Raw genomic sequence first — 12,415 nt, 5'->3', positions numbered from 1 at the left:
CTTTCCTATTTAGGTCGTTTGCAATTTTCAATTGAATATCGTAATATATAAGTTTTGTTAATATCATGACTGCGGCCCGCCTTTACTTTATTTTGCCACCTTGTGATTGCGGGTTCAAACCCAGGCAAGGACCACTGAATTTTGATGTGCTCAATATGTGTTTATAATTCATCGCAAGATCGGCGGTTAAGAAAAATATTGTGAGGAAACCTGCATTTGTCTAATTTCAACGAAATTCTACCACATGTGAATTTACAACCCATATAAACCTTCTCCTCAAAAGGAGAGGAGGACCTTAGCCTAGCAGCTACTAATACCATACTTTTTTATAATCTTCATATTTTTGCAGTGGCATAAACATTTTCTTTTTTCTAGTATATATAATATTACACCGGCTCACTCACATACCAGAAACATACTTATACAAAAAATTGGGATCAGTTTTTAGAATAAATACTTATATTATAGTATATAAATGAAGATATTATTAATTGTTCGAGCATTAAATTATTTAACCAACATACATTATAAAAAACAAATATTTATTTTCCCTTATCAACGAGACACATTTTCATTGATACATACAACAACATAAATTATTTAACTATAAAAATAATCGTCCCTTTAATAGTTTACTTAAATTTAAAAACATTAAAATCAAATCAATATAAACTTTATTCAAGTGGGCTTTTGCAAGCACTTTTGAATCGTCAATTAACAATTAAGTGAAGCTATTATATAGTATTCTAGTCATATTAAATTATACAAAAATGTAGATGTTTGATGCAAAATGAGAAACCATACTTTTTTTTACTATGACACTCGGATATTTTGGACTTTATGAGGCCATCAAATCCAAGAAAGCTTTATAAAAATGAAAGATATTTATTTGGCTATAAGCCATCGTTTTTTTTTTTTTTTTGTACTGTACCGAAATACAACAGTTTTAGAGAGTAAAAACCCCCCCCCCCCCCCCTCCTAATTAAGGCACGGTAATGGCAACTTCCAAACACCGACATAGTGACGAACGTCGGTCGAGTAGTGTGTACACCGTCATGGACACGCCGCTGAGGTCCTGGGTTCGATTCCCGGCCGGATCGATGTAGAAAAATTTAATTAGTTTTCTATGTTGTCTTGGTTCTGGGTGTTCGTAGTACCGTCGTCACTTATGATTTTCCATAACAAAAGTGCGTTAGCTACTTACATTGGGATCAGAATTATGTACGTTATATTGTCCAAAATTTATTTATTTATAGTATTGAAAATTTCTGATCAGAAGCATGTCTGAAAAGTAATCTGGCTTACTCCTTTAGAACTGCATAACAAGGTAACTGAAATATTTAGCGTAGTCCTTTATACTGAGAGGTTTCATATAATTAAATTTAAAAATGGAACTGGAGAAATTGACTCATTGTTAAGTAAAAAACCGTTAAAAGAATTATTATAACAGTTATTTGAGCGTCAATGAGTCATACAAAATTTACTTTAAATTTAAATCTATCCCAAGTATTTAATGCAAGTGAGTATCAGTGATCTGTTAAGATTTAATTTAGTATATCACGCGCTCTTATGTAAGGGCCGGAGATTTCGATGATTTTGTAGACACTTTATCGTACAAAATTTATAATTATTGTATTCGAATGGAGCCTTCGGTAAATTCGCGGCGCACAGGAAACACTTCATAACGTCCGCTTTCATCTGGAAATTAAACAAACATTTATATAATATTAATAATCGTTTTCAACACTCATATGAAACATTTAATTTCAGGACTATTGAAATAATTTAATTATTTAATGTTGTCTTAAATTTTCGCGATTACACATTGAAATAAAACTAGCTATAACGGATTTGAATCGCGTATATTAATTATTTTTAACATCCCGACTCAAGATACCAATTGAGAAATCGTTGGCGGTAGTTGTAAATAACATTTCCTTTGTTCTTCAAGGGATGTAAGGGGGCGCAAACTACACCTTAGTGCCCTAAGCCAACCTCACCTGCCCGTGGTGCATCCTGCCGACCAGCAAACGAGGCTCTGGCGACCGACTGATGGCGGTATAACCATCAACATAATAGTCGTAGCTAAATACCACAGGCCGGTGACGGGCAGCAGCGTCACCGGTGCGAGAAGCTACGCCCTGCGATCGCCAACCCGCCTGCCCAGCGTGGCGATTATGGGCACAACCTCCACATACAGCACACACGCAAGCCACGGACCCCAGTTCCCGGCAGCCCCGCTATTCTTCGTCATGGTGGCGACGATGGTAACGGCGGGACGGGGGGTGCTAAGAATCACCGGGCTACGGGAGGCCACCACAACCGACTGACCCTTGCGACGTACAACGGACGCACGCTACGGCTTGACTCGCATCTAGCGCAACTTGAGGTAGAACTTGGGAAAATTAGGTGGCACATATTAGGGCTATGTGAAGTCCGTAGAGAGGGAGAGGACACCGTAACCCTCGAATCAGGCCACCTAATGTACTTCCGAGAGGGTGACCAACAATCCCAAGGTGGCGTTGGGTTTCTGGTAAATAAGTCCCTAGTTGACAACGTGGTGGAAATCTCCAGTGTGTCGAACAGGGTAGCGTACCTCATTATAAAGCTCACCGAGAGGTACAGCCTCAAGGTGGTGCAAGCGTACGCACCGACCTCGACACACTCGGACGATGAAGTGGAAGAATTATTCGATGACATATCGAGGGCCCTCCACTTCACCACGAAAACCCACTACAACGTTGTCATGGGGGACTTCAACGCTAAAGTGGGAGTACAGAACTGCAGCGAATCGGTAGTAGGACCCCATGGACTTGGAAGCAGGAATCATAGGGGGCAAATGCTTGTCAACTTCCTCGAACGGGAGGGGCTCTTCTTGATGAACTCCTTCTTCAAGAAGCAGCCGCAAAGGAAGTGGACGTGGCAAAGCCCCGACACTATGACGAAAAACGAGATCGACTTCATAATGACGGACAAGAGGCATATATTCAGAGACGTCTCAGTGATTAACAGGTTCAATACCGGTAGTGATCACCGACTCCTCCGAGGCTCTCTGAATATCAATTTTAAGGCCGAGCGCGCCCGTCTGATGAAGTCCACGCTCCGACCAAAGCTGCTCCAAACCATTGCGGGATCTGAAACATTCCAGTCAATCCTGGAGAACCGATTCGCTGCCGTGGAAACCACAACGGACGTAAACCAGAACCTCGAAAATGTAGTTCGAATTCTCAGGGAAGAAGGCACGAGATATTGTGGCATGCAGCGTAAAGGCAGGAAGTCGAACCTTTCGGAAGAGACTTTGAGGCTCATGAAGAAACGACGTGAAAACCCACCTGTCATTTCGCCAGAGAAACGGCAATTAAACCAAGAGATCAGCAGGCGCGTACGACACGACCTCCGGTGCTCCAATACTCTTGCAATAAAAAGAGCTATTGAGCAGAATCGGGGGTCTAAGGTGTTCGTACAATCTCTTGGAAGGAGCCACCTGACGAAGTTGACCACAGCAAGTGGAGAAGTCGTTTCTTCTAAGCCGGCAGTACTTTCGGAAGTAGAGGACTTCTACGGCCGGTTATACGCATCGCATGCATCTCGACCTGATCCCGAAAATGAGGATCCTAGAGCTACATTAACACGCCATTTCTCCGAAGACCTGCCTGAAGTCAGTATTGGCGAAATCGAGACTGCTCTTGGACAGCTTAAAAATGGAAAAGCCCCTGGAGAGGACGGCGTTACCACAGAGCTATTAAAAGCGGGAGGTAAACCGGTACTTAGGGAACTTCAGACGCTTTTTAACTCTGTCCTCTTCGAAGGGAGAACTCCGGAGGCGTGGAGTAGGAGTGTGGTCGTCCTGTTCTTCAAAAAGGGAGACAAAACCCTGCTGAAGAACTATCGTCCCATATCCCTACTGAGCCATGTCTATAAGCTGTTTTCAAGAGTGATCACGAACCGTCTTGCGCGAAGATTCGACGAATTCCAACCCCCGGAGCAGGCCGGGTTTCGGACCGGATACGGCACCATAGACCACATCCATACAGTGCGGCAGATTATACAGAAGTCCCATGAGTATAATCGGCCCCTGTGTCTTGCATTCGTGGACTATGAGAAGGCCTTTGACTCGGTTGAAATCTGGGCTGTTCTGGAGTCCCTGCAGCGTTGCCAAGTTGATTGGCGATACATCCAAGTGATGAGATGTCTCTACGAAGCTGCCACCATGTCCGTCCGAGTACAAAATCAGCAAACAAATCCCATACCATTGCATCGAGGAGTGAGACAAGGGGACGTTATTTCCCCCAAATTGTTCACTAATGCAATGGAGGATATGTTCAAGACGCTGAACTGGAAAGGACGTGGCATTAACATCAATGGCGAATACATCTCTCACTTGAGATTCGCAGACGACATCGTCATCGTGGCAGAAACGCTGCAGGACCTACAACAAATGCTGAACGAGCTGGCTGATTCTTCTGTGCGTATCGGCCTACGGATGAACTTGGATAAAACCAAGGTCATGTTCAATGAACATGTTCTACCGGAACCGACTACGATACACGGTACCGTTCTCGAAGTTGTTCAAAAATATGTCTACCTCGGGCAGACTCTGCGATTAGGTAGAAACAACCTTGAGGACGAGGTGAATAGAAGAATTCAGCTGGGTTGGGCAGCGTTTGGGAAGTTACGTCGAATCCTAACATCGTCGATCCCACAGTGCCTTAAGACGAAAGTCTTCAATCAGTGCGTCCTACCCGTCATGACATACGGAGCCGAAACGTGGACACTCACGACAAGGCTGGTCCACCAACTTAAAGTCGCTCAGCGTGCTATGAAAAGGGCTATGCTCGGCGTTTCTTTGAGGGATCGCATCAGAAATGAGGTTATCCGTCAAAGAACCAAAGTCATCGACATAGCCCACCGGATTAGTAAGCTGAAGTGGCAGTGGGCTGGTCATATTTGTCGTAGAACCGACAACCGTTGGGGAAAACGTGTTCTAGAGTGGAGACCGCGTCTCGGCAAACGTAGTGTAGGACGTCCTCAGGCACGGTGGAGTGACGATATACGCAAGGCGGCAGGCAGGAGCTGGATGCGAGTAGCCGGAGAAAGACCACAGTGGCGTGCACTGGGAGAGGCCTATGTCCAACAGTGGACAAAAATAGGCTGTTGATGATGATGATGATTGTTCTTCAAATAGACAAATGTCACCTTAGTCTACCCGTGACCACGAACGCTGTAAAGTGCTCGAAACGTAGGGGTGTTAAAAATAATTAATATACGCGATTTAAATCTGTTATAGCTAGTTTTATTTTAATTATTAAAATATATACGATTTTAACAGCCTGTAAATTTCCCACTGCTGGGCTAGCTTTAGCCTAAGCTAATCTCTACTCTCTCGTTATATTACCTTTTCAGAGTCATTCATCTGCAAGAACTTATTCATCTTAATTTTCTCTGCTTGTTTCTCCTTCTCTCGCTGACGTTTCGCTCTCTTCTGTTGCGCTTTCTTCTCTCTTTCTTGCTCCAACTGTTCAGGCGTCACGGGGCCTGGTATTTGCGACTGAAAATAAATGTAGAAATCTTTAACGCTATTTGACTTTAAATTACTGTCGAATTATTTAATATTTTTTGTACTGGTAACACTGACCTGAGAGTGTTGCTACCATTAAATTTGATTTTTCCTTGAAAATATTTGTGCCTTACTTAATTTTTACTTTTTTTTTTTTTTTTTTTATTTAAAATACAACATCCACAGGCTCGCAGATGCCCGTGCCTTTTTTTACCTTTTATATTCAATTACATTTTGACGTTTTATATTTTATACTAAACATCAGCAGATCTTCGCTGGATTCATTATTGATTAAAAAAAAAAATCATTGTGGGACACTGATTTTTTTTTTTTTTAAATAATAAATACGTAATCTATAATAAATAATGTATAATAAAAATAATATATAAACTATAATAAATAATATATAAATAACGCGTTTATATATAGATGTCTAATTTTTACTTTATGTTATATGTAACAGGAAATACTTGTTTTCCTAATGCGTGGCGTGTGGTACCTTGTTGTAGTTGTACTTGTCGGGGAAGGTGGCCTGGAAGAGTCGGAAGGCGACGCGCGTGTGCGCATGCGTGGCGGCGGCGTACGGCGTCTGCAACTGAGCGTTGCGCACGCACGGATCGCTGCCCGCTTCCAGCAACTTACTACACATAGTAACATAAAAAATATATATATTTAACAATCACTAGGACATAATACATCTTATATTATCACTAGGAGTTTGAAACAACACATTCTGCTTTCTTGAATATTAAGTATGATTATTAACAAATTGCCTTTGAAAATCATTTTCAACGACAGACTATATCGTAATCGTTGTAGGAGAGTTGGTCGTTTTAATACTTTATTCGTTGTGTCCAAAATGTATTTTTCTATTAAAACACACCATTTACGAATAATTAAAGATTTTTCATTACCTACAACATAAATCTTAATATAAAAACTTGCTAGCTACCAAAAATTACTAAAAAAATTAAACGCATATAATTTAAGGTCAGTTATTAATTACCATAACAAATATTACTAAATGCTTAGTATTGAACGTAATAATATTACACCAATGCTGATATACATACTATTAATACAGGAAATAAGAATTAACTTGTAACCCCCAGTTTCCGTTTGCATACGGTAAATAAAACATTTTTGGGCAATGGTATACGCATATATAATAAGATACCGGAAAATATAATCAAATTACCATTTTCAAAATTTAAAAAGATTATTAAGACTAAATTAATAAATAAATCATATTATTCATTAAAAGAGTACTTTTTAGAAAGAAAGGGTTAGGCTCGGGTTCCATCATAGGACACTAATTACTGTAAATAACGGCATTGTAAATCTGTTTATATGAAGTGTATAATTAAATGAGGAACTATGCGAGTTTCTTGCTTTTTCTTCTCGCTAGAAGCTCTTTTCCGAAACGGTGGTAGTATTTAATTATTGACGATTCAAAAACGCTTCATTGTGAAGTTTACTTGAATAAAATTGATTTCAATGAGTCAATACATTACACAGGCAGAAATTAAAAATAATTTAAATATTTTTTTTTTAATAATGGCAACACTCACGTAACCATATCCGGCTTAGCAGCAATGGCGGCCTTGTGTAGCGCCGTATTACCATCCACCGGATCTTGTACGTTACAGGCCGCTTCCAATTCATTCTCTTCGAAACTTTCTAGGATAGTCTCTAACGAGTGGAGTTCCTTATCTGATATCATTTTCCACATCTAGACATAAAGAAAAACATTTGTAGACGAAAACAACTATGTGTCTTATAAGCTGTTAGGAATATTTTGTTTTATTTAAAAGTTATAAAATTGTCTATGTCTAGGTTTCATTGTCTATGATTTGTATGCTATAAGGATTTGAATAGATGGTTAATCTTTTATTTATACTCACCAATACAAAAATAAATAAAAAACGAATACTTTTTAAACCTAAAAAAAATCCTATTGATAAAGCAAAACAAATATAGGTAATGTTATCTACATATAGATAATAGTTAATGAACAAAATTAATCACTGCCAAAATCTGACTGTCAAAAGTATCTATGGCCGAGCCTTATTTACCAGTTTCTTATTTATTTAAGCTGAAATAAAGCTCAAAATTTAACCAAAGAAATTCAAATAATGCCACAGATAATTATATAATTTAACTAATTAAAAAATCCTAACAATTTTATTAGTAAGTCAAGTAGACTGTTTTATTATTATCAGCGTTAATTATCGTTACATTAAGGCAACACATATACATATAACTATTTGCACACGAAAGCGCGAACGTTTTATCAACGGTGTGCAATAATATGTGTATCGGTCGTTCTTACAAAATGCCAAGGCATATTGTTATGTGTGTGAGATGACTAATGTATCAATAACATGAAAAGTATAAAAAAGGAGTCGTGGGTCGGTTTGAACAAATTTACATGCGGTGTATATTCGGACTGATAAGAGGTAGAAACAGAGAGCAAGATTAGAAAAGGGGAAAGGGCATAACGCGTTTTCTTTAAGTGGCTATATCTATGATATTAGGGTAGTGAAAAACATTTGTTCAAAACCAGTAATACAAAAATAATTACGTCGATAATATAATATGAAGAGAGAGAGATAAGGCAATAGATATCTACATAATCTATAAAATATTTCTACCGTGACAAATAAAAATTTTATGAGACAACTTACAAGTACTAACAACAATATTTAAATAAATAATTATTTAGAATGTAAAGTAATATCTTACCTTTCGAACATTCGCAGATACTTTGGACGAGACGTTTTTAAGAGGTTTACTGTCATCCGGTTTCTTTTTCTTCTTCTTCTTAACGTGATCTTTCCTCTTCTCTACTCCACCTGCATTCTCCCCTTCGCTATCAGACGAATTACTTTGTCCCGAATTGTGTAGGAGATCTTTTCTAGAATTGCTGATGACGCCATTGGTACATTGCTCAGAAAGGGTCTTTATCCAGCCTACTGGAGTTTCTTGATCTATGAAGCATGGACCTTCATCTTCGCTTGATACCAGTTGTGTTGGCAGCTCGCGTGGCGTACGTTCTCTGTGGAAAATAAATTATTAAAAGTTTTAATTAAATATAATAAAAATTACCTGATTTTAACCGTATTAATTACACCCTGGTGATAGAAGTCATCAAGACTACATGTTGAATACATAAGACAGTCCCAATCAAGGGTTTTTGGGACTGTCTTACTCTCTTTATCTTCCCGATCTGAGGATTGAAGCCAAATCGAATTCTTTGCAGTGTGGATCCACTACAGACGTGGAGCCACTAGACTAACGAGGCAGTCAGATTTATTTATTCGGGCTGGGATGGCCTAGTGGTTAGAACGCGTGCATCTTAACCGATGATTGCGGGTTCAAACCCAGGCAAGCACCACTATATATATGTTCTTAATTGTGTTTATAATTCATCTCGTGCTCGGCGGTGAAGGAAAACATCGTGAGGAAACCTGCATGTGTCTAATTTCATCGAAATTCTGTCACATGTGCATTCCACCACCCGCAACAGCGTGGTGGAATATGTTCCAAACTCTCTCCTTAATGTAAGAGGAGGCCTTATTTCAGCAGTGGGAAAGTTACAGGCTGTTACTTTACTTTTACTTTTTTTTTTATCAGTCAAATTCTTCAAAGATATTCAGGCAGTTTTTTACACCAGTACCATTTCGAATATCACTGTTCAAAGTCTGACAAAAATTTAAAGTGAGTCTTTAAGATAAATGACATAGGAAGAGGTCGGTAAACTCATCTGCAAACAAACCATTGATGCAAATGACCATAGCTGGTGGTAGTCACTTTCCACCGGGTGAGCCTTCTCCCCATTTGCCACCAATACCATAAAAAGCAGGATATGTCAGATATTAATACAAACACTTTACCTAGACTTAGCTCTGTCAATTGTTTTGCTTGGAGTCTTCTTACTGCGGTCAATAGTTGTGTCCGAGATGGATTTTGTGGTTGTCTTACTTGTGGAAGCAATTAGTGCTTTTTGGAATAATTCCATTGTATCTAAAAAAAACAATAAATAATTTTTATTACTTAAAAAAATATTTTTAACGTCTACAACAAAATATATTATTCATATTTAAGGAAAATCAATATAACATGATCCTATGCAATGCAAAAAATAGCTTTGTGATAGATGTTTATTCTCAAACAAATTAAAATTTTTTTACTTGGTGGTAGGGCTTTGTGCAAGCCCATCTGGGTAGGTACCACCCACTCATCAGTTATTCTACCGCCAAATAACAGTAGGTACTCAGTATTGTTGTGTTCCGGTCTGAAGGGTGAGTGAGCCAGTGTAACTACAGGCACAAGGGCCATAACATCTTAGTTCCCAAGGTTGGTGGCACATTAACGATGTAAGGAATAGTTAATATTTCTTACATAGTCATTGTCTATGGGCGATGGTGGCCACTTACCATCAGGTGGCCCATATGCTCATCTGCCAACCTATACCATAAAAAAAAAATACTACTCATTACTAGTACATTACTACACATTACATTTTTTCAAATTACCATCTAAAATAAATTATAAACAATAATTAGAGTATGTTAATTAAGTTTATAATACAATCTAAGTAAATGTATTTATTTATATTTGCACAATTAATTTAAGTTTGACTTTCTGTCTTTAGTTTTATTGGGAATAATTATAATATCATTTTAATATTTCGAATATGATAATTTCTTACCATAAACCTCAATACTCGCAACTGTTTCGTGTACCCTCTTCACCTCCTTATAAGTGGGTTTGCGAGTAGGGAACGGCAGGACCCTTACTCTTAAATCATCTCTGTTCAATGGAGAATTCTTGCCAAAGAGAGCAGCTTGATTTGTGGGTCCAACAGCTCGGTATAGAATAAGAGAACACCCTTTCAAATCTTCCGTCCATCCAGATATAATTTCTTGAACATGCTAAGAAATTTAAACAATAGTTAAATAGACTATCAATCAATCTCCAAATTTAAATGATATATATCAAAACTCGATCCCTTAGAATCACATACCTCTAAAAATTGTGCTTGGTTGTATCGCCTCAGACTAGCACCAGCGGACCGAGGGGCATTGCTATGCTGGTCCCTTGATATCTGTGCCTGACCCTGGCCTCTACGAGTCACGTACGAATGCATAGTTTTGTGGAGAACGGCGATACCACCGGAGAAAATTGCACCCGCAAAATGTCCACCCGATACCATTAGTATAGCCCACCGCTGGTAACCGGGTATAGTAAGTCGTTGACATCGTTCTACCCAAGCAAATCCTTCACCATCAGTTGAAAGCTCCTCCTATAAATAAACAATAAAAACATTTTTATATACTTGAAATATAAACAATCTTAACTATACTAGTACAAATACCAAATTTTACCTTCTTATGATGCAATATGCATCTGTAAATACAAAATACTTGTTTCTTTTGATTTGTAAAGAATGCTTTGCAGTGTCTAGTAGCCGCTGCAAAGAGATCACTAGCGGGATTTGACCCACTGCCCTCAGTTTCCGAATCACTGCCAGATACACTTGAGTCATCTTAAATGAATATTAGAAAAAACAATTAAGGCACTCAAGATGAAACTGAAGTCATGATTATTATGCAATACTTGTTACACCATAATGGGTATCATTATTGATCCTTAATATTTATATAAATAAAAATAATAAGTTTCAACTTTGTAAAATGCCAAACTACATCTAAATTGAATACTAATATTCAATTGTTGGAAAATTCATGTGACTATGAACATTATTATTATTTTTTATATTTTATACAGGTCTATAATTGAATTTTTTTTTACATGTTAACTATTTTAAACAATTTTTTAATGGTTTTTAATTGATATGCACTAAAATTGGTGATTAGTGTCAACATTTTTAAGCCTAAGGCAATGGGTACGCCCTGAGATTACTATAGAATTACCTTGAATGGAAAATATCCCTATGTAGAGTATATTTACATATAAATAAAGAGAATTATATTTTATTAATTAATGATAACTAGGAGCAAATTATTTAAATGATCCAAATAAATAAGTATAGCGTAAAAAATGTCAACATAATACCATGTTTTACCTTTTTTGTTTTACTTACCTTGTTTTGAATTAAATTGTCCTAAGCTGTGATTCAAATAACTAAGTATAGTGTAAAAAATGTCAACATGATAATTTTAATCCTTACCTTGTTTTGAATTAAATTGTCCTAAGCTCAATGGTGCTTTTCCAAACAGTTTTCTCTTTAAGTTATGTGTATGCCAATGTTGCTTGTAATGCGCAGTCTGCTGCATACGAGATTCAAAAGGTCCAACCCCACAGCAGGAACAGCTGTTACCATCTGATGGTCCATTGATGGTTAAAGCTCTGAGTCGCTTGAGCACACTTGCCTCATCCACTGTTAAGGTTCAATAATATATTAATAAGTTATATCATATTGAGAGTGATGAATATTTCAAAATATTACGAATGATACACCAAGAGGAAAATGTACGTTATTTTTAACTTTAAAATATATTTTATAGCAGACTTACCAACTTGGTGTGATTCAGTCAGCATGCAAGCTGCAACTTGCAATCCATTGAGCAATTTCTCAAAATTGTCCGATTCAAAAATTCGAACAGTTTTAGGTTTTACTGAATTATCAGTTTTTGTAGACATTATCACATACTTATTCAACTATATGTTTATATAAATTATAACTACGACCCTCGTTACGTCACGTAATTACTTATTACTGAATTTAAAAATGTTGTGCAATATAGATTAGTATTGAACACTTTTTGACGAAATATAACCCTAGACTAGACGGACAAAATCTGTTTTGATAATGTGAAGTGTGAAATGTGA

At 37.6% G+C, this 12,415-nt stretch overlaps 1 protein-coding gene across 1 annotated transcript; it reads right to left on the bottom strand.

Annotated features, from left to right (window-relative positions):
- Positions 1 to 1,229: 1,229 nt before the first annotated feature.
- LOC124533987 (ankyrin repeat and zinc finger domain-containing protein 1-like) lies at positions 1,230 to 12,415 on the bottom strand. Its single transcript, XM_047109579.1, has 11 exons — positions 12,100 to 12,415; positions 11,754 to 11,963; positions 10,948 to 11,108; positions 10,587 to 10,865; positions 10,272 to 10,494; positions 9,454 to 9,583; positions 8,303 to 8,615; positions 7,129 to 7,289; positions 6,057 to 6,198; positions 5,396 to 5,548; positions 1,230 to 1,698 (listed from the first exon to the last, which is right to left on the bottom strand). The coding sequence occupies exons 1-11, from the start codon at positions 12,224 to 12,226 to the stop codon at positions 1,558 to 1,560; spliced, it is 2,040 nt and encodes a 679-aa protein (XP_046965535.1). The 5' UTR covers positions 12,227 to 12,415; the 3' UTR covers positions 1,230 to 1,557.

Source organism: Vanessa cardui, chromosome 12, assembly GCF_905220365.1.
Source record: "Vanessa cardui chromosome 12, ilVanCard2.1, whole genome shotgun sequence".
NCBI lineage: Eukaryota > Metazoa > Arthropoda > Insecta > Lepidoptera > Nymphalidae > Vanessa > Vanessa cardui.
The sequence above is the reverse complement of the archived record's forward strand: the minus strand, read 5'-3'. Positions and strand labels throughout refer to the sequence as shown.

Bases quoted from the DNA above. Each gene is read 5' to 3' on its own strand.
- LOC124533987 (XM_047109579.1), bottom strand. From the start codon at position 12,226: ATGTCTACAAAAACTGATAATTCAGTAAAACCTAAAACTGTTCGAATT. The intron at 11,964-12,099 runs GTAAGTCTGCTA...GAACCTTAACAG, and splicing joins GACTGAATCACACCAAGTTG to TGGATGAGGCAAGTGTGCTC. The intron at 7,290-8,302 runs GTAAGATATTAC...CTTTATGTCTAG, and splicing joins TATCTGCGAATGTTCGAAAG to ATGTGGAAAATGATATCAGA.